Source organism: Schistocerca gregaria, chromosome 3 (genome assembly GCF_023897955.1).
Source record: "Schistocerca gregaria isolate iqSchGreg1 chromosome 3, iqSchGreg1.2, whole genome shotgun sequence".
Classification (NCBI taxonomy): Eukaryota; Metazoa; Arthropoda; class Insecta; order Orthoptera; family Acrididae; genus Schistocerca; species Schistocerca gregaria.
This window is the reverse complement of record NC_064922.1, coordinates 369268271-369291657: the sequence shown is the minus strand read 5'-3', so window position 1 is coordinate 369291657 and position 23387 is coordinate 369268271. Positions and strand designations below refer to the sequence as shown.

General features: G+C 40.5%; 1 protein-coding gene across 4 annotated transcripts in view; it reads right to left on the bottom strand.

The window, feature by feature from the left end:
- The window catches only part of LOC126354265 (glycoprotein-N-acetylgalactosamine 3-beta-galactosyltransferase 1-like), a 339265-nt gene that overhangs the window by 156274 nt on the left and 159604 nt on the right, over positions 1–23387 (bottom strand). For 2 of the 4 annotated variants that reach the window (XM_050003793.1, XM_050003796.1), the window contains exon 2: positions 9841–9917. In XM_050003793.1, the coding sequence (XP_049859750.1) occupies positions 9841–9859 (19 nt within the window). In that variant the 5' untranslated portion in view covers positions 9860–9917. Of the gene's footprint in view, positions 1–9840; positions 9918–11072; positions 11508–23387 lie in introns of those variants that run through there. The other 2 variants (XM_050003792.1, XM_050003795.1) reach the window with 2 other exon arrangements.

Genomic DNA, 23387 nt, shown 5'->3' with positions numbered 1-23387 from the left:
AGATAAAAATGATGTACTTGCTGTGCCTAGAATACTGTAATATTTTAACTATTGCATTAGACCATCACATTTTACACAATCAAAACCTTAACTCAGTTGAAAAATATTTGTAATGATAGTAATTTCTACTTTACTGATTATATCACACATCAAGATAAATGTAGCTTGTTCAGTTGACAATCCTTTTCAAGGTCCAAACTGTTTGCTGCTAAATATGTTTCCCTGTACTGGGTGTATATACATTATCTTCTCAGCAATTTTTGAAAATACTGACAGTAATGAGATGGGCAGTAATTCTGTACTACCATTTAGTTTCCCTTTCCCTTAAGTTGCTTGATAACAGCACATATAGGTATCTCTAGAGAAATATCACTTTGAATATATTCAACACACTAGTAACTCAGCATATTATTTATGTTTAACAAAATTTTATTATTGAACATTTATATTTAGGGAGTTTATGACAAAAAAGTTGGTGATCTTGGATAAAGTTGAATTTTGTCAAACTTGTTTCAGAAAATGTCTCTAAAAAATGTAAGCTATCTGCTAAAAAAGCGTTAGAACCTAAATTATCTCGTGCAGTAGAGGAGAGTTATTTATGGCAATCTTTTTTCAGATTGTTTTCGAGCTTTAGAAAAGTTTCTTCATTTGCTTTTCCTGTTAATACTGTTAACTGGTGACATAATGTTACTGCAAGGTTACTTTCAAAACTTGTTCAGTGTGTGTCATAATACATATCAAGAACATTATATTCATTATTTGATCCTACAGTAATTGTCTCATCAATGCCACTTAAGTGGTGTATCAAAGCAGAATGTTGGAGTACCATGCATGTTGTAAACAATTTTACACAAGTACCAAATATAATCCTATAATGACATCATAAGTGTGGTACATCTTTTGTAGTTAGGGCTTCTATTACATTATAAGTAATAGGATATGGGTTGTATGAACGTTACTGTACTTTGACGTACCATGTGCGTGGTACTATCATCATGGCCCCTGTACATTCAGATTACAAATATGATAATCCTGACGTGTACAACACACACTGTAATTAACGTGCATTTATTAGCCCTATCAGATACAAATTGCCCTAGGTCCTTCCGACAATGTGTTTAGTACCTGCAAATAACAAGCCATTCTGAATTTTATGTTGTCTTGCAGACCTGTGCAAACTGCAGCGCCCTAACACCTCAATATTTATTGCACAATACAGAGAACTGTGCAATAACTTCGATCATCTAGGATTGGTATTGACAGTGTGCAAAACACAGAGTGTATCACAAAGAATCATCAAATTAAAAAAAATCATAACTATTATGTCATCTGAGATATGTGCATGAAAAACATATTGTTGGAATGAGCAAACTCTCAAGTTTTACAGGTTGTCGCTAGGTAGCAGCAGTGTGAGCCCACTTCAGTTCTAGTAAAAATAGTGTCAGGACAACAGAGAGCATTCTGTTCTCTACATTTGTCGCATTTCAAGTCAGTAATAACTGTTCAGTGTGACTTTTGTACTACGTTTGGTGTGGATCCTCTTAGAGCACAGAGCATTAGATATTGGCACGAACAATTCTGAGAAATAGGTTATTTATGCAAAGGCAAATCCCCGGGGCGCCCCTGACTGTCTGACGCAGACATCGAATGCATCTGCCTAGTTTCACCAGGAGTCCACAGAAATCCATTCAGCATGCAGTTTGACAGCTCAACATACCCCCGATGTCCATCTGGTGTTTGTTCCATCAACAGTTACACATGAAATCATACAAAATTCAGTTACTGCAAGCTCTTTGTGAAGGTAACAAACAACAATGTGTGGAGTTCTGTAATTTCATTCTTGGCAAGATGGAGGATGACAGTTTTCTTCCACACTTTCAGTTCAGGGACAAGGTAACATTCCATTTAAATGGCAAGATGAACCATCATAATGTGAGACTATGGGGTATGAAAATCACATTAAGTTGTACAATATGAGTGGGACTCTCCAAAATTTAATATGTTCTGTGCAGTTTCATGGTAAAAGGTGTAAGGTCCATTACTCTTTACCAAGAACACTGTTACAGGAAGCACATATCTCGATATGCTTGAGAGCTTTCTTTTTTCACAGTTGGAGACCGATTCTAACATCATATAACAACAGGCTGGGGCACTGACATTTGGAAGTGCAAGAATTTTTAAGTCAAAGGATTGCTGAATGATGAATCTCACACTGGACCAAATGAGTCTGCCTTACATTACTGGCCTCCAAAGTCATCGGACATGACTGTATGTGGTTATTTCTTGTGGTGGTTTATAAAAGACTCTGTTTACGTGCCTCAGTTATCAACAACAAAGAATGAATTGAGACATCGCATGACAGCAGCTGTGGAAGCTGTAACTCAAGATATGCCCACTGCAGTGTGGTAACAATCTGAATACCATACTGAGATATGCCGTGCATCTCAAGGGTGGGCTTACTGAACTCCCATGGGGCAAAAAAAGCACTTTTTGAGTTACCCGTTCATAAGAAAATAAAATTCATTGCATATTTTTATTAGCTTCAGAAATATAGATGTGTCAAATCAGATGATTCTTTTAGATACAACCTGCATATTTGTGAAGAATGCAGAGCTTTAAAAATATTGATGTTCCCTCAATGTATTGTACCATGTAAGGGCAATATTGCACAATATTCAGCTGTTCTTGCTGAGCCCAAGAGAAATTCAGTTTGCTCTGAACGAATTTCTGTAAAAAAACTGAAAAAAGTAAATAACGAAAGATCAGAAACTGGGTTGGAAAATGAACGTGAAAGCACCATGTGGTGCTTTGAGAAATTTAATTTCTGACTGATCAGGAAAATGCCCGATACCTCGTCATCCACAATACCAAGCAATACAAGAGCATGTTGTAATGGCAGTAAACAGGAATGTTTTTACTTGCAGCAGTTCTCAAAAATGGCGAATAAGATCAGATCAGCTGCACAGTGAGCATATATATTTATTTTTCTTGCAATACGTCTCACAGCACAGATGTAAGAACTTGTAATCCATCAATCAGTAATCAGTAAATACTTGTTTTAATCCGTGTCCATCAGTTGTGACAGTAGACAAATGCACTGAGGTGAGAAAAAGTCATGGGATACCTCCTAATATCGTGTCGGACCTCCTCCTGCCCGGAATAAAGCAGCAACTTGAGGTGAACTCAACAAGTCGCTGGAAGGCCCTTTCATAAATATTGAGCCATGCTGCCTCTACAGCCATCCTTAACTGCAAAACTGTTGCCAGTGCACGAACTAACCTCTCGATTACATCCCATAAATGTTTTATGGGATTCATGTTGAGTGATCTCGGTGGCTAAATCATTCACTCAAGTTGTCCAGTATGTTTTTCAAACCAATCACAAACATATGTGGCCTAGTGAAATACTGCAGTCCATCCATGAAAATTCCATCATAGCTTGGGAACATGAAGTCCATGAATGGCTGAAAATAACTAACTGCACTCAATGTTTGGTCCAGTTGGACCAAAGAACCCAGTCCATTCTACGTAAAAACAGCCCACACCATTATGAAGCCACCACAAGCTTGCACAGTGCCTAGTAGACAACTTGGGTAAAGGGCTTCATGGGAGTCTGCGGCTATGTCACACTCGAAACCTACTATCAATTCTTATGAACTAAAATTGTGACTCATCTGACCAGACCATTATTTTCCAGTCATCTAGGGTCAAACCAAAATGGACACGACCCCAGGAGAGGTGTTACAGCTGATATCATGATGTAAGCAAAGGCACTCACCTCAGTCATCTGCTGCCATGCCCCATTAATGGCAAATTCAGCTGAACGGGTAAGGGATATGTTCATCACGTTTCCCACATCAATTTCTGTGGTTATTTCATGCAAACACCATTTCTCTTGGTCATTAAGTGAAGGCTGTTGACACTGTACTGTCCATGGTGTGAGGTAATGTCTGAAATTTGGTTTATTGGCGCACTCTTGATACTCTGGTTCTCAGAATATTAAAATTCTCTAACAATTTGCAAAATGGAATGTCCCATGCATCTGACTCCAACCACCATCCCTTGTTCAAAGTATATTAATTCCTGTTGTGTGGTGATAGTCACTTCAGAAACCTTTTCACACAACTCACCTGAGTACAAATGACAGCTCTGCCAATGCACTGCCCTTTTATACCTTGTGTGTGTGCGCACATCGCTATGACTTGTGTCATCTCAGTGTACATAGAAAACAGTACACGTACATGATAAATTTCCACTGATGGTGACTATCTGAAAAATCTGCACTGAATAAATGAGTGCTGAGAGACAGCATTCTCCAAGCACTTTTCTATTTCCTTCAAGTACAAATATGCCAGTCTTTGAGAAAAAACTGAACTGGCACAACTGCTCACATATACATCTATACTCTGCAAACCATTGTGAGGTGCATGGCAGAGGGTACATCTCATTGTATGAGTCAAGAGGTTTTCTTCCTGTTCCATTCACTGTGTGTGCAGTAATTATTCCAATGTTATCCTCACAGTTCCTATGAGAGCGATGTGTAAGGCGTTGTAGTACATTTCTAGAGTCTTCATTAAAAGCCTGTTCTTGAAACTTTGTTAATAGACTTTATTGGAATAGTTTTCATCTATCTTCAAGAGTCTTGCAGTTCTGCTCCTTCACTATACCTGTGATACTCTACCCCATACTAAACAAACCTGTGACCCATCATGCTGCCCTTCTTGCATATGTTCAATATCCCCTGATAGTCCTATCTGGTATGGGTCCCATACACATGAGCAATATTCTAGAACTGGTCACACAAGTGATCTGTAAGCTATCTCCTTTGTAGAGTTATTGCATTTGCTCAATATTGTGCCAATAAACTGAAGTTTGCCACCTGCTTTATCCACAACTGAACCTATGTCACCATTCCATTTCATATCCATACAAAGTGTTAAAACTCAGGTATTTGTGTGAGCTGGCTGTTTTCAACAGTGGTTCACTGATATTATAGTCATAGGATACTTTTTTTCCATTTTGTGAAGTGCAAAATTTTACATTTCTGAACATTTAGTGCAAGTTGCCAATCTCTGCACCTTGTTGAAATCTTAACAACTTTTGCAGTCTTCTTTCTCCATTATGACACCTACTGAGGGTAAGTGCCTCACATATTTGACAAAATTTGATGAAGGATATCATTTCCAATTCAGTTCACAAAGGTCAAGATAATTTTTAAGATTACAAAGCAGTCCTTTAATCTTTGTTGGTAGAAATGAAAATGACAGGATGCTGTTTTTCTATAGGGGACCAATTTTTCTGGAGATTGGTAGAAAACAGGACAGACAAGTTCTTCCTGTTTTAGGGCTTTGATAATTTCACCCGATACATCTACTCAATTTCTTGATGAAAGTATCCACTCCCATGGAACACCACTCATACCAGTTAGTTCTCCATCAAAGCTCTCCTTTGTCTGATACTATGCATGTTCTACGGAGCAATGTTTTAGTAGCTTTTCTTCCAAACGAATGAAGGTAGCCTCAATTACTCCAATCAGAAGTGTGTGTGCATAGATTTTCTATGCATTTTGTGACAAATGCTTCTGCCCTCCCATCTCTTAATTAATACATCAGGGAAAGGCACCCTTTTCTCCAATAAAATTGGGAGTTTAATGTCCATATGGACAGTGTTTGAGTGTTTTAAGAAACCATGAAATTTGCCCATTCCCTGAGACAATACCACAAATTTGTCACCCACTCATTCACAGAAACATGTTGGTTTGGACTTAGTACATGTCAACTGAACCTATCATACTGGACATCAGCTCGTACTCATGACATATGATGATGTGACATGTGATGTCATGTAGGAATAGATTAGAGTGAGTCATGATAGGTATGTTTTAATGAAACCATAATGATTTCATGTTGCAAACTAAAATAGCAAAAAAAATATATTTTGTAAATCCAAATCTATTGACTGACTGTAGCTTGGTTTTCATTTCTTCTATAAATTTTGAAGCAAAAGCTCCACCCTTCAATCTCCAACATACTCTCATATGATCTGGTGAAGTCAGCATGCCTTCATATTGGCAGAGAGGTTTTCACTGGTAGTCCTTGATGAAATTCCCAAAGCTGCTTCAATTTCATTGCAAATATATCACCAACAAGTTAGAAAACAATGGGAACAAACAATATATATGCATAAAAAATTTTGATTCTATATTATATTTTGGAATATAGGTACCGATATGCGGCAGGGAGGTCGACTCTGAAAGGAATACTCAAAAGGTTATCTGGTAATTAATCATTTCCATACAGTGAAGGATTACTTAAATACCACAGTATATGTTTGGTATTAAAAAATATTTCATAAGACTTTTTTGCACTATAATGTATACTTTTTCCATTTTTTTTCTGGAAAACCTTTATACCGAAGATCTGAAATGGATAATATTAACATCTTAACCTGTTTGTGTACTCAACATCTCACTCATTATAGAGGAATGTTGATTCAATTTTTCAGAAAAACAAATGGGAAGTTGCGGAATCAAAAATGCAAACTGAAAATTGTCGTAATGATCCTGAAGTCTGCTAGTAGGATGTGTAATGTTTGTTGCCTTATGAAATAATGTATATACATTGTTTGTAATTATCAGTACTGAGAATTCCATGTCACACTAGCTTTTTACATTATTAAATAACTTCTTTGATAGAATATATTAGAAAACAGTATTGTACATTTAGGACAAACAGATATCAACAGCTGTAAATTTATAAAATTTTTTTTCTTGGAATAATTTTTATGGAACAATTTTTTCTATTATTTTATTATTTCCTACACGATGGAATTACATTAATGAGATTGTGTTTTGTTTTTTTTTTTTAACAGACTGGTCTTGTATACATGACAGTGGCTCCAACATTTGTCCGCCACCACTGCAAATACATTGACCACTAACTAAAGTTTGCAAACAATAAAAATAAATATCCCACATGACTGAAGATACTGATTCTAAATTATTTTTTGGGCTGTAAGTACTGGTAGTTCTGTGGCTTCTCTAAATTACTTCAGGAAAACACATTGTGATGACACCTGCTGTAAAGCTATGAATGACTACAAACCACTTACTTGTCAGACTAGAAATGAAAGTATTAAATGGCTGTATATATATATATATATATATATATTAAGTATAATTTTTGTTATTCTTAAATTTTAATGTCATGGCATGCCCAATATCCTGGTTAAAGTGGTCCATAGCTCAATTTAAATAAAACTACTACTACAATGATTGAATGAGAGAGTTTGTTTGTCAGTTAGTGAAGCCAACAAATGTGACACACTGATTAGTAACAGAGGTCAAGGCTAGGTAGAAAGTTGGCCGTTTGGTTGTAAGTAGGTAAAGTCAAAGAATAACATGTCATAAGACTAACTGTAATCCTTGTTATGGCGTACACTTTTCTCACGTCGGATTCTCATGAGCTGTTTATGTCTGTTATTTCATTGACATAATGGCTGGTATCAGCAAGTTCAATATTTCATGATTTTAAACATGGCTCAAACAGCAACTGTTGAAATTCTTCACTGTAAATGATGACAGCCAAAACAGTTGCAGGATAAAGATTTATTAAAAATATTGACCACAGCTACGGTATACCTAAATATACCTTCATCAGAAGTAATATACACCTGAACAGGAAGACATCTTCATTAGCAAAAACTTAGCATCGGAATTGAGAAAGAAAAAACGCTATAGCTTAAGTAACAGTAAAATTACGAGAGTATTACAGGCACAAGTAGGCAAAGTACTGATGCTAAGCTGTATTCACGTCGACCCTCTGTCCATAATTATGTTGTATAAACAGAGATGATGTTTTTACTACTGACGACGCCTTTGGCACAACTGTTTTACGGATCTTCATTGCAGGATGTGATTTTTTCTTCCTCAGTTCTGCTGCTAAGTTTTTGCTAATGAAGGTGTCTTCCTGTTCAGGTGTACTTTACGTCTGATGAAGGTATATTTAGTTATACCCCACCGTGGTCACAAATTTTAATAAATCTTTATCCTGCAACTGTTTTGGCTGCCAGCACTTACTGTGAAGTTCAATATTTGCCTTTGCAATTCTTGTTCTGCTTGTAGCTTCACTATAACAAGAGGTAATGTACTACCACAACAATTTGTTCAAAATATTTTCTATCAGAATGGAAATAGATTGATGTGAGAAAATGCACAAGGACTTCACTTTTCACCAATTATATCTAAGGGTTTCAAAAATCAATGTCCCTTGACGAGTGAGACAATACTCAACATAATATCCATATCCCAAGCCACAAATGATCAGGATGATGCACAAATCCAAGAGTTTTGAATGGGTTGTTCCTGTATATTGGTCAAGAATCTACTTCTGGTATTTTAATAATTGGTAGATGGATGTGTCACGATTACTAACTATGTATCTTAGAGGAATGGCTTCCCTGTGTACCTTGGGAAGCCCCTGCAGTTATACTGGCACACAAAATTGCGGGGAGAGGGAGGTCCTTTACTTCCTTTCCTTAACTAAGGGCACCCAGTACTGTAAAATACAAAAGCAGTCAAGCAACATTACTGGCTAAAACACAAATGAAATAATACTAGTTTCCAGATCTGATGAATCACCTCCCCTGTACATTTCTTCAAGACAGCATTTAAATGACTACACCACAGGAAAATGGTTTTGAGACATAACAGATCACATTATTATTTCATTGCAGTTCCATTATCTTTTCGTTAATCCACTATATTGGTGAGAATATGAAACTTTACTTTGGATGAACAACACAGTAAAGTAAAAAAAGAAGTTTCACCCATCACCTAGTGCTGTAGTTTTTATAAAAAAAATTGATTGAAATCCCACAGCAAGAATACAGCACAGTTTCAGGATAGATACTTGTTAATTTAAATTCCAAGTGGACTCTGAATAGTTTAATAGACAACTATCTTTAAGCCTTTACACATTGATTACCTAATTAGCAGAAAATGATCCATAATGTTCTTGAATATGATGATGGAACACAGGCTACAAAAATACATACATGTCGTTCACTGGGAAACAACGAAGCTTTATGAAGGAAAATATCTCTCTGATACACGATCACACTCTCACTCTCATTGTGTGTAGTATCTACACACTTTTCAGAAATTCCTGTTTATTGGAACTTCTACAAATACATCATAGTGATCAAAAGAAGAAAAAAATACAACAGTGTCATATGCATGACAATTAAAAACAAACAACAATGATTTTCAAGATGACTCTTGCTCTCTTCCTTGTGTCTCTGCAGCTGCAAGAAGTTAAAATTAGAAGTTTGAAATTTTATATAAATATGATATATAGACTTTTATTTGTTTACTGTGTAATCCACCTAAATAATTTGAAAGCAATCACATTAACTTAGTTTTGTGCTACATATTTTGGAAAAGTGTTTATGTTTATGTGAGTGTGCACATGGGGGGGGGGGGGGGCATGGAGGGAGGAGGAGGGGAGATTGCGGGTGACTTGCTTGCACATATCGGTCTACTACAATAAAACAGAGTTAAAGCTTTAAAGTGTAGGTATGTACCATCATCATCCACATGCAGGTGAGTAGTTGCCTTTCCTCATTTTTCGTTTGTAGATTTTATTACTTTAATTTTTTTATTGAAATAATCTCTCATGCAGACAGTATCACCCAGAAAACACAACAATGCCAAAATTCACAAATATTAATTACTACTGCTAAAACCAACGTAAATAATGGTCACTCTATGATCATAATTTTACACAATGAATATTAATTATAAGAAGAAATTTTTAGGCAGCCACTAATAACACCGACAAACCTGCGTCTTGATGTCCCATGTTTAGAAGGCGATGGGTGCTAGGCTGGATATGCAGTAATCAGCATGCAACTCGAAATCTGCAGATAAAAAAGAAAAATAAACATTCCAATCAAAATAGTAGTATGGTTGAAGACTTTCAGCTGAAGCTCCTGCTGTCATTCTGCAGAGATTTCTTAATCAAACAGAAAAACAGCACATACCCAAAAATTTTAAGTTGATAATGCAAATATTCCTTACTCCAGAAAACCAAAATTATAGACAGACTGTAACTAAATATGTATATCCCACAATCAGTTGTCTGTCAATCTTTGTTATGAGATACATTGAAAAGTAAGTAACACATCTGTAGCATGAAGATTCATATTTTGCAATCATTATATGTAATTATGGAATTGTCCCTTTGGTTTTGCGATTGACAACTGATAAGTTGTTCCAATCTGGAGTATAAAAAAATCTGTGACTTTGTACGAACATTTGCAAGTTTTTGGTGGGTCAAAATAGCCGAGTGTGTGTCTGTGTTGATGGTCAGTTCTCCGCACGAACTGTTAGGTCGTATCAGATAATAGAACACATCTACGGTATCATTGATAAGGCCATAGGAGACTTCCTGCCCTAACCTTGCATAATTCTGTCCTACTTTGTATATGTTTCATACATGTACATACTTTTTCTGTAATGTATCTGGCATTTCCGATACTGTTGAGCTGAATAGTATATAGACTAATAAATGAACAAACCACAGGAAATAGCCTACGGTAGCAGGAATCAGCATTTCGTTGGGTATTTTAAAAAATGTAAACCAAAAAGCAAACATCTCACCTCACACTGCCCTACCAACTGCAGCTAAACTACACGGCGCACAATATTAACGATTCACGTCAATTCTCATTCTCAAAAGAATAGAAACTCCCAAATAACATTTTTTCTCTAAATTTCAAATCATAACATTATATCTTGCAGTTTACGGCTGCTGTTGGATTTCAGTCTCATAAAATGTCAACAAAAGAAAGACTTTCTGTAGTACTATTGTTAAAAGAAAAGCTGCAGAGTAGATTCCCGCTTTCTCGTTAATTTTGTTTCAATGAATATTTTACAATTTAGGCAGTTTCCTTGCCGCTTTGACAGTAGCATTCTGTAGGTCAAGTTCCCTGATTTCTGTACTGAAATTCTGCACATTCATATCTTGACTTGTGACACTTTTATCGTCAGTTAAACAACTAATGTTTACTTACCAAACAACAGTGGAGCCGCGTTGTGTTCATTCTCGCACATGTTGCTGCATCCGCTACTGTTTACCACTTAGTGTTATGAAAAAAATCAGTAGTCACCACATTAAAATACTAAAACTGACGAAAAAAACGATGGACTTGTTTCACTGGTTCACAGCTAACTGTTGAGTGAGAATAATAAATAGGATCACTTTTTTCATTACTTCTGTCAACAATCTTCACTCGCGCACTGCACTCCGCTCCCATTGCATCCTATCAATTTTCTGCCGGTGCGTGCTGTAGTCAAAGATATTCATACGCAAAGATACAGTAATGTTGCGTCTGGTTTCTCGTGACGCAATGCAGCCACTGTCTGCTGATAGTTTTAGTTTGTGCCTAATATCGTTTCCAAGAACGTTGATATCTTTACAGTGATGAATCTAAGTTAGAATGTAAATACAGTGACACACATTACCAATCAATCAACCTCAAGATTCCAATCTCGCTGCTTGTCCACGTCATCTACAAAGATATACCCAGTTATTTTGGCTGCCGATTTTCCGCACTTGGCGAACGATATAGTGGTCAACAGACCAAAAGCTCTTTATGTTAATTGTTTCATGATTCAGTTATTAAAATGAATTCATTTGTCTTCTTTTAGAAGATACTATTTTTTCGTAAAAAGCAGGCAAGTGAAGAATACCGGACTACCATACAACTCGAAAATTATGAACAGTGAATGAGTGGCGTGCCTAAGAGGAACCTGTCCAAATAGATGGGAATACCCAAATAAGTTCGTGGTTTATTTTGTAACAACGAAAGAGCCCAGGAAGGCCTAATATAATTCCTCTAGCACCACTGCCAAGCTGTTTGCTGCCTACAACGTGTGTGTGATTCAGTGGTTGAGATGACCATCAGCGTGGTGCATCAGAATGTTTAAATCACCTGAAAAAGTAAATCATTTCCAGCTGTATATCATCCAGTACTAATATTCCAGCGTCCACGGCGATTGTAATTGACTGCTAACTAAATTGGAAATGCAGTTTTTAGCCCTTGGTATAGTATTAAGGAGATCATGCAGTTTTTCGCTTGCTGTATATCATCCAGTAATGGTATTCCAGAGTCCACGGCGATTGTAACGGAAAACTAAAAGGTATATATGCAGTGTGTCGCCTACTTTCGAAAGGCTTTTCTTTCTCCCTTATTTTACCTACTGTTATTCGCGGTGCTTAACCTGCTGTTGTGAATGGACAGACTTCCCGCATTCTTTGGTGAAGCAATGTCGTCAAATGTGTTGTTGAAAACTAGTGGTTTTGTCGTGACTCGTCTGCTTCCGGTAGTTACCAATGACAGCGACACTTTGTACGTATGGCAGGATGCATCGTTTCTTGCCCAACCGTGAGGCACTTTTTTGTTAAATGTGCTTAAATCAGCAGCTTTCCCATTTTTTCTCTATCCCGAACTTCTGGCTCCATCTTTAATGATGTCGTCGGCAGGACGTTAAAGCCTAACCACCCTTCCTTCGACAAAATTATTTGTATATATCTCGTTGCCAGTTAAATGCTTCATGTACTGTACTGTCACGTAAGTGTGTTCAGTTCAGTGTTGGGCGAAATATTAAAGCGTTCTGGCTTTGTATTATCTATCTTTGCATGCTAATTAAGTGAACACTGTTTTATTTATGCTAAATAATTAGGGGCAAGTTTTCACTCACAAACTTTCTTTTGTAGGAGCGGAAATGGCGCCCGATAAGAGTCCCTTACATGTTACATTGGATTTAGATCTGGCGAATTTGGTGGCCGAGATCGTGAGTTCACTACCATGCGCTCCTCAAATCACTGCAGAACTATTCTAGCCTTGTGACACGGTTATCCTGCTGGAAAATGCCAACGCTGTCAGGGAAGACCTTCAGCATGAAGAGATGGAAGTGGTCCAGGATAATGCTCTCACTTGGGCTTCCACAACACTTGTGGTAGTAATCTTAAGCACTATGACAGCTGTGGGCCATGCGATCATTAGCACACAGCTGTCATATTGCTTCCGATTACTACTGCAGGCCATGTGGAAGCCCAAGTGAATGTTTCCCACAGCATAATACTGCACCCACTTGTCCTGCGTTTGTGATGTCCACGAACATCAGTCAGTTAACAAGAAATGTGATTCACCGGACCAGGCGACAACTGTCCATTGATCCACGGTCCAGTCTACAAGATCCCGTGCCGACTACAATGGTAAATAGCGGTTCCTTTGGGTCAACATGGGAACACGTAGTGGACATCAACTGCAAAGCTCCTTGTTAACAGAGTGCGCTGAATCGTCTGCTCAACCACACCTTGTCCACTACTCGTGGTCACAGAAGTAGTGTATACCGAATGGAAGCTCTGTTACAATCCATGTGCAAAATGTTGTGCGCATGCGCGAAGCCTGCCATATTGCAACCGAGTGAACAGCTTTCTTTGAAGCCAAAAGTGAGCGGATACGTTTTGTTTATTTTATTAAGTTTCGCAATTTAGCTGCTGGGCTCACGTACAAGTAAACAGTTGTTTGGTGTACCGTTAAAGTTATAAATATGTAATGAGCAGAAGTAAGAGGGAAGGCCACACAGGAAAGTAAAAAGGGGTTCCCACAAAGAGGCTGATAGCTGTACACGAGAAGACAGAATTTTCATATTTTCTTGCTGTAAACAATAAAGGCTAATTAAACTTTAAAAAGTACTAAATGTAAATAAAGAAAACTTACATCAACTCCTGCAGTTCGTTTTTCCTTTAAAAGATTAAAAACTAATTTTTCGTCGTATGTGCGCTTTCTCTTCCTGTTTGTGTTACCTCTCTTTCGACTCTGAGGAAACTAACTGGCGCACGAAATTGATTTCTTTCGTATATTATAGTTTTATATCACAATTCAATGGTGAAGAGCCTATTTCTTCGATATTGATCATAGTTACTGTGATTTCTTAGTAATCTGCGGCAAAAAATTGGGTGGTATGCAGTGAAAAGTCTGCGCACTGGCTACTTTACGTTCGGTTCATTTTAGGTGATGAACTGCTGTGTACTAAATGCAGCTAACAATCTAAATTGATTTTTAGGCTGAAAGGGAAGCCACTTCTCACTCTCGTATGGAAAGATACGAAGTTAAAGTATTTTATTTGAGCGTACTGCCTGATGGTGTCACGTGCAAGGAACCAGAAGTTCAGCCACGAACAGCTCCCGCAGGAAGATGCAGGTTTGTCAAATTAGTGATTGCGATTTATTGTTGTAGGCCCTACTTACTGCCGGAAGATAATGCTAACGAGACATTCCGCAACAACAGTTACAAATGGAAAAGCTGAAACACATCTCAAATTCAGGACAAAACATGGCATTTTTTTTTGCGAAACTTATCAGTAATCATTTGTAGCACTAATATGATTCTTATTACATAATAAGTTAGACTGAATTCATAGATCCGGGCCTAATTTAAAACATTTGGATAAATTAACTTTTAATGCCGCCTTCTGTCTTCACCTAAAGTTAATTCGAAATAAATTCGCTAACTGCGAATACTTGGAATCAGCTACGTTAGGTACAGATATGCTACCTGTTGGCGGAATATGAAAATTTGTGTCGGACTAGGAATCGAGCCCAGATTCCTGCTTATCGCAAGCGGTAACCTTAGCCGCTTCGGCTATCCCTGTACGCCAATTTATTTTGAATTAATTTTGGACGGCTTTCAATCGCCATTAATGGCTGTTCATCCAGATACGCAAGTAAATGTGTTACTTTAAAGCTAGACACATGATTGAAAATTCCAGCACTGATACAACACTGGCGCTCCTGCAGAGAGACCTGTAACATCTGTTTCTACTGAAAATGAATTTGATTTATCAGCTCACAGTCCCAGAAAAGAAAAATCAAGAAGTACTATAAAATTGCTCCAACAACAAAAAAAAACAATACTTGCAAAACAATTTACAGTGCACACTCTATTATCTGCGGTAATTGGAGACTTGAAAACCGCGGACAATCGAATTCCGCGGATAACCCACAGTTAAAGAACACGGTAACGTTTTATATTTGAACAAATGCAAAAATTTATTACAATGTTATGATTAAAATCACTTAACTAAGGTTTGTAGTAAATTCTACTGTATTCATCGTATTATGTGTGAGAATAAAATATTTACAAGGAATAGAGTGCAAGCTAATTTCACATTAGCCTACACTACTTTGAAATAAAATAGTCTTGAATTGATTCCTGTCTCAGTGAGGTAGCTTGTCTTTTACATATCGCACTAAGAATTTTAAGCAACACAACTTGTCGGAAAGGGGAGCATCTTCTTGCTATGCCGGACAGTCCGGTAAAGTTTCGTACCATTGAAGTGCTGGTGCATGACTGATTACTGTTGTTTCTGGAATTAGAGGAATGTTGTCATCTTAGTCACTGTCGTTGTAATTGCTGAACAATAGCACTGCTACTCAACATCTCGTGATCTGGCTCAGTGCGGTTCATGTCAAACCATTCAGGAATATTTTCCTTGTGAACAGTTTCACACCGTAGAGTACTTTTCAAAACAGCAGCTAACGTTGCTAACGAGCAATCTTCTTCGTCATCGGAATCGCTGATTTCATCAATTTTAGGATTAATGGTTTTCCATCCATGACTTGGCTATGGTTGATTGTTTTGCCTTAATCCAATCTTCGACGCTTCATAAATTGTCTCTAGCACAGTCAATAGTTTCCAAAATGATTGAAGACTGCTCTCCTCATTAGTAAATTTTTGTAGCAGATTTCCTCTGCAAATCCCTGATCCATTGGGTAAATTAAGGCTCCAAAAAACAAAAAACAAAAAAAAAATCGAAGTGTGAAATCTTAAGTGACTTAACTGCCAAGGTCATCAGTCCCTATCAGTCCCTAAGTTTACACACTACTGTATCTAAATTATCCTAAGGACAAACACACACACTCATGCCCGAGGGAGGACTCAAACCTCCGCCGGGACCAGCGCACAGTCCATGACTGCAGCGCCTAAGACCGCTCGGCTGATCCCGCGCGGCAACAACAATTCGAACCATATTTCTAACATAGGAAAATAGCCTGTTATGGAACCATCTTTGAAATATTGTACAGTCCATCCAGGACGCTTTATGGTGAAAATATTGGACAGGTCAATTGCGTATTTCGTTTCCTCTGAAACAGCGCGTTTTTTTTATTTACTTCTTAGACCAAGCTTAGCTTTATGTGATCCCGTTCTATTAACATAACACAACACAGTTATCCTTTCCGTACTTGATCTATAACCAGGCGCACTACACTTTGTCCCGAGAGCTAAAGTCTTTGTTGGCGGACACGTAAAAAAGTTGAGAAATGGCCTTATTATCTGCACGTACCTTTTCTCCTTGGATGGCAGTCTCCCGGATACCATTGCGCTGTTTAAATCTTGATAGCCATCCAGAAGATGCACTAAAATCTAAAATCTCCTTCAATCCCTACGTTTTGGAGAAAAACTGGCCCTGTTTGGCACACATTGGGCGAGATACTTGAGTGCTCTCTGATCTTCTCTGCTTAAACCATTCCAACATGGTTTTATCCGGTTGTGCACATGTAGGCATTGTCTTAGCCTTCCGCTTTGACAAACCTTTACATGAGTCAGAACTGCTAGCAAATTCAATTATTTTGTCGTTGGTAAACTGCCTGTTGGTTTCTGTTTCGGGTTCTTCGGCAGACGTTTGTTTGACGATTTTTCTAACGTTTCACCAGTATGAGTGGCTGTCATTGTTGAAGATTCGCCCTCCATTGCTGGTGGTGGACTGGAGTCAAGGTCGCGACCGCAGATATTTTCCTGGCGCGCCAACGTCCAAGAGTTTTTCCGTGGTCATTTCCAGTGAGCGCCAGGTACATGTAACCTGCTGCCGCGAGCTCGACTCCAGTCTGCCACCAGCAGAGGAGGGTGAAGCTTTGACAATGCCAGCCACTCACGCTGGCGAAACGTCAGAGAAAATACCAAACAAACATCGGCCGAAGAACCTGAGACAGAAGCCAATAGGCAGTTCGTCAACAAGTGACCACGAAAAGCCTTAACAATTTTGCATTTTGTCTTTGTTTTTCCGAATATCGTGAATCGTAGTTTCACCCACATTGTAAATCAGTACCAAATTCAGCGCATCAATACTGCCTTCTTCGAGTATGTGAATTATTTCCATTTTCTACTGTATCGTCAGCACAACATATTTTTCACTTTTCAGACATTGTTGACAGAAACCAGTGACTACAGTATCCACCGCAACACCACAGTCCAGCGCTTGAGGTGTTCGATTAGCACATTGTTTACTACACTCGGGCCGTAATGTGACATTTTCATTCACCGGCGAGCACTCCCTGGTAAAAGAAAGCGGGTAATCCGCTCGCGGATAATCGAGAGTTTACAGTAGATTAGTTGTCATTTGAAGCTGATTTAACTAAAGATTTATCACAACTCGTTTCATTAGCATTTCCTTTTGTAAAAGTTTCCATTCAGTCTGTTTCATCACTCCAGTTTCGTAACAACTTCCACTTCCAGCTGTAGCAGTAAGCAGTTATCCTTTCACGTTTACTCGGTTTCATTATGACGTCGAGCTCAACGCTTGACTTCATACAAATCAAAGGACCCGCCCTCTCCTTTCTGTATACTGTCTATTTTGTGTAGTAGTTTCTCAGACTTCACACAGATGCTCACGACAGCAGCGCAAGAACTGCTGACGAGGTGGGCCGTTTGGAGAGATGCTCTTTCCCAGATGTCAGGCCATATTAATCTCTCCTTTGTCTAAGTCTCTTATCTATGTGGATTTCCACGTCTGCGACCCGTCTCTGCTGAAGCATCCTCTATTCTGGGGAGCTTAAAGAAATCGATGACATGTTCAGGGTGTTTCTTCACAATTCTTGTTACACACTCCTAGATGTAAAGGGGACTAAATAGATCAAGTTTTACATTGGAACTGACATCCGGAGACGCTGTCCGACGACGCTACGGCAATGAAATGAAATGAGCGCATGGCATTGTTGGTCGGGAGGTCCCTATTCGGGGAAGTTCGGCCGCTAAGTGCAAGTCTTATTTCATTGGACGCCATATTGGGCGGCTTGCGCGCCGGTGATGAGGATGAAATTATGAGGAGGACAACGCAACATCCAGTCCCCGAGCGGAGAAAATCTCCAACCCGGCCGGGAATAGAACCCGGGCCCGCATGCATGGGAGGCGAGAACGTTACCACCCAACTAAGCAGGCGTGTCAAAGTAATAGGCACCAGCGGATGTAAATGTATGTACACTCCCGGAAATTGAAATAAGAACACCGTGAATTCATTGTCCCAGGAAGACGAAACTTTATTGACACATTCCTGGGGTCAGATACATCACATGATCACACTGACAGAACCACAGGCACATAGACACAGGCAACAGAGCATGCACAATGTCGGCACTAGTACAGTGTATATCCACCTTTCGCAGCAATGCAGGCTGCTATTCTCCCATGGAGACGATCGTAGAGATGCTGGATGTAGTCCTGTGGAACGGCTTGCCATGCCATTTCCACCTGGCGCCTCAGATGGACCAGCGTTCGTGCTGGACGTGCAGACCGCGTGAGACGACGCTTCATCCAGTCCCAAACATGCTCAATGGGGGACAGATCCGGAGATCTTGCTGGCCAGGCTAGTTGACTTACACCTTCTAGAGCACGTTGGGTGGCACGGGATACATGCAGACGTGCATTGTCCTGTTGGAACAGCAAGTTCCCTTGCCGGTCTAGGAATGGTAGAACGATGGGTTCGATGACGGATTGGATGTACCATGCACTATTCAGTGTCCCCTCGACGATCACCAGAGGTGTACGGCCAGTGTAGGAGATCGCTCCCCACACCATGATGCCGGGTGTTGGCCCTGTGTGCCTCGGTCGTATTCAGTCCTGATTGTGGCGCTCACCTGCACGGCGCCAAACACGCATACGACCATCATTGGCACCAAGGCAGAAGCGACTCTCATCGCTGAAGACGACACGTCTCCATTCGTCCCTCCATTCACGCCTGTCGCGACACCACTGGAGGCGGGCTGCACGATGTTGGGACGTGAGCGGAAGACGGCCTAACGGCGTGCGGGACCGTAGCCCAGCTTCATGGAGACGGTTGCGAATGGTCCTCGCCGATACTCCAGGAGCAACAGTGTCCCTAATTTGCTGGGAAGAGGCGGTGCGGTCCCCTACGGCACTGCGTAGGATCCTACGGTCTTGGCGCGCATCCGTGCGTCGCTGCGGTCCGGTCCCAGGTCGACGGGCACGTGCACCTTCCGCCGACCACTGGCGACAACATCGATGTACTGTGCAGACCTCACGCCCCACGTGTTGAGCAATTCGGCGGTACGTCCACCCGGCCTCCCGGATGCCCACTATACGCCCTCGCTCAAAGTCCGTCAACTGCACATACGGTTCACGTCCACGCTGTCGCGGCATGCTACCAGTGTTAAAGACTGCGATGGAGCTCCGTATGCCACGGCAAACTGGCTGACACTGACGGCGGCGGTGCACAAATGCTGCGCAGCTAGCGCCATTCGACGGCCAACACCGCGGTTCCTGGTGTATCCGCTGTGCCGTGCGTGTGATCATTGCTTGTACAGCCCTCTCGCAGTGTCCGGAGCAAGTATGGTGGGTCTGACACACCGGTGTCAATGTGTTCTTTTTTCCATTTCCAGGAGTGTATATACAGTGTGATTCAGTGATGATGTTACGAACTTGGAATGATGGAGACGGGCAAACATATCGATTTGAGGTAAAGAGTTCTTTGTTGGGTAATGATTGAGTAGAAAGTTACAAGTGGCCCATGTAACCTCTACAGTCTTAGCAACAACAGTACTGATATATGTATTCCACTGTCAGAGGTATAAAAACGATTTTCACTTGTAACTTTCGGCTTGTTCATTTTGGACCCAGGAACTCTTATCTCAAAATGATACATTTGTCTGTCTCCGTCATGCTTGAAATTTTGTAACATCGTGAAGGTGTTCCTTAAGAGCGTGCAAAAATGTAATACGACACATAAAATCCTCTGAACAATTTGGGGTAGGGAACGTGGGGTCGGAGAAGCCAGCTTAAGGAGATGTGGAAGTAAACTTGTCTACTGCATTGTCTATTATTACTGTTTTCCACGTTATTTACAACAAACATACGCACAAGTTTACACTCATTGTGCTGTTTATTTTCTGCAAGTAAGCAAGGAGGAGGCTCGCGCGGTTGGCCGAGCGGTCTAACGCACGGCTTTCCGGATTGGGAAGGAGCGCCTGGTCCCCGGCACGAATCGGCCCGGCGGACTTGTGTCGAGGCCCGGTGAGCAGGCCAGTCTGTGGGTGATTTTTAGGCGGTTTTCCATCTGCCTCGGCGAATGTGGGCCGGTTCCCTTTATTCCGCCTGAGCTACGCTGTGTCGACGATTGCTGCGCAAACAAGTCCTCCACGTTCGCGTATACCACCATTACTCTACCATGCAAACATAGGGGTTACACTCGTCTGGTGTGAGTCGTTCCCTGGGGGGGGGGGGGGGGGGGGGGGGAGTGTCCACCGGGGGCCGAACCGCACAACGGCCCTGAAAGAGTACTTCGGTGTGGGGCGGGGGAGGGGTGAAGTGTACTGCGGTAGTCGTCGTGGGGTTGTGGACCGCTGCGGCTGCGGCGGGGACGGAGACTCTCCGTCGTTTCTAGGTCCCCGGTTAACATACAATACAATACATATAAGGAGGACGAGCCTTATTACTACAAAGTCCTGATGTAGGTTTCGATTACTTTACTTGTTCATAAGGTGGTTCTGTTGTATCGCATTTACATTGTCTTAATACAGAATGCGCTATGAATCAACGACAGGCCCAGTCCTTACTCAGTGTTATTCAAGACGTACGGTACAATACGATGGAGCAGTACCAGTATAGTTTTGCAGAACTCACTGACATGCACCTTGTGCATGGGAAAGCACGTTGCAATGATCTCGCTGCAGAAAATCTCTAGAGGGAATGATTCCCTAACAGGCAATTGGAAGGGAAAGTCCCATTCCATGGCTTGCGAGGTCACTTGACCTAAATTCCCTTGATTATTTCCTATGGGAATATCTAAACCCAGTTATGCACGGGAGAGCAGTGGATACGTAGGTAGAATTAGTTGTCAGAATTGTAGCTGCCTATGATGTGATTCAAAACACACCTCGGATATTTGTCAGGGTGCATCAGAATCTTGTTCGCTGATATCGTGCTTGCACTGAGGCTGATGGTCCTCAGTTCCAGCACATTTTGTGAGATACTGTATAAATGGCAGGTTCATTGTGTCAATGTCCGCCACCAGTAGCTGAGTGGTCAGCGCGACAGAATGTCAATTCTAAGGGCTCGGGTTCGATTCCCGGTTGGGTCGGAGATTATCTCCGCTCAGGGACTGGGTGTTGTGTTGTCCTAATCATCATCATATCATCCCCATCGACGCGCAAGTCGCCGAAGTGGCATCAAATCGAAAGACATGCGCCCGGCGAATGGTCTACCCGACGGGAGGCCCTAGTCACACATTTTATTTTATTGTGTCAATGATGGTATTTGCAGTTAACTGTAACTAATGTAAATAAAAAATTATACAGTACTGTGATTTTATTCCTATTATCTCCTTTAAGCTGTATTCTCCGACTCCAGGTCCCCTACCTCAAATTGTTCAGTGGAGCCTCCTCTATGTCCTGTTAAATTTTTGCGCGCTCTAATGGAAACACCTTGTATACATACATTTACAGGCGCTGGCGCCTATAACTTTGACACTTTGTAGCGTCGCTGGATGTTTCCGAACACGAGTTCCAACGTAAAACATGATCTATTTAGACCCCTCTACAACATCTAGAAGTGTGAAACATGAATTGTGAAACACCCTGTATATGATTAGGTGAGGATTCGAAGACCGTTCATCCCAATGAGTATGCACTGTGTGAATCGTGTGGAAATTTCTATGCGATGTGAGTGTCTTTCGATTTTATCTGCTCTTCGTTGCTGTGCATAAAGGCAAACACTTCAAGTGCGAATCTCATACTGTTTGGTGTGGGACCATTTGGCAGTCCAGCACAAGCAGAATGAACCAGTCAGGCTTCTCTCACACATTACATAGGGTTCCAAGATAAAGTGATACTTATAAAAACCAGCATGTAATCTGTCAATTTACAATTAGTGAAGTAAGAGAAGATAGTTTGATTGTTCTTTCAGTCATGTGAATATAATTCGTGGTTAAACAGGGGAAATTGCCATCAACTCGTAGATTGATTGCTTTACGAGGTAAGCATGGCTTTGTCGGAGGTGGAACGCCCTTGCCCTTGGATATCGTTTGCCGAGTGACGATTGAGCCTCACATCTTCGATGATGCACTTTCAGTTCGAGCAGTCTTAATCTGTTTTCATCTTCTTAAGCATGTGATTTTGTGCCTGTACAACTCGCTTGCGATTTGAATCAGGGAAGGAAAATTGTCTAAGAAAGTTTTTTCCAAACTCTTATTGTCAAAACTAAAGGCGCCACATGTCATACTAGAAGTAAAGGATGCTAGATGACTGTGTTACTATAGCTGGTCACAATAGAACAAACTAGTAAACCAGTTAAACGGAACAAGAAACTAGAACACGTTTCAACAACAGAACGTCAGATTGTTTCCGGAACAAGGTAAGGTTTAATAACTGGCATTTGGCATGCCACAGAATTAGAACATGGTCTTCCTAACTATGATGGTATTCCCAGTTGCGACACATTGCACTCTCGTTTCAGATCACTTGGTACGGTTTTATATCGTTACTTTGCGTCAACCCATTTGAATGGTGCATGCAACCTGGCTTTCAGTGCAGAAGTACTGGCACTGTTGTGGAAGACTATAGCTCTTGTTGGGCGCGATGGGATTGGTTTTAACCCAGCAGTGCAACTACCAACTTCGATATTAATGTCTGTGAATACCTGAAAAACAGACACCTCTTCAGTGGCTTGGAGATAGCCGTATCCCACTTCTATTTTTTTCCCCTTCGGGCTTCCATAAAGTAGTCGATGTACATGCATGCACTGAGAATGATACCCCAGTTGCTATTAGGCAAAGTTGTTGCCATAATGTGTATGTCGTTTACATCGTGCGGTGTTGTTGATGTCACTCAGAAACAGTATTGTTCCTCTGCACACATTGGTCCCTTTCTTTGTGGATAGAATTCGTCCGAGAAGTTTTCGCCTAATACACGAGTCTGTTTGTGAAAGTATATAGAGTGGACAATTGTCAGAAAAAAGTACAGCAGGGATATCGGTTTGTTTATTGAGCAGTGAAAAGGAGAATACAATAATATTACGGTTAGAACTCTTTAT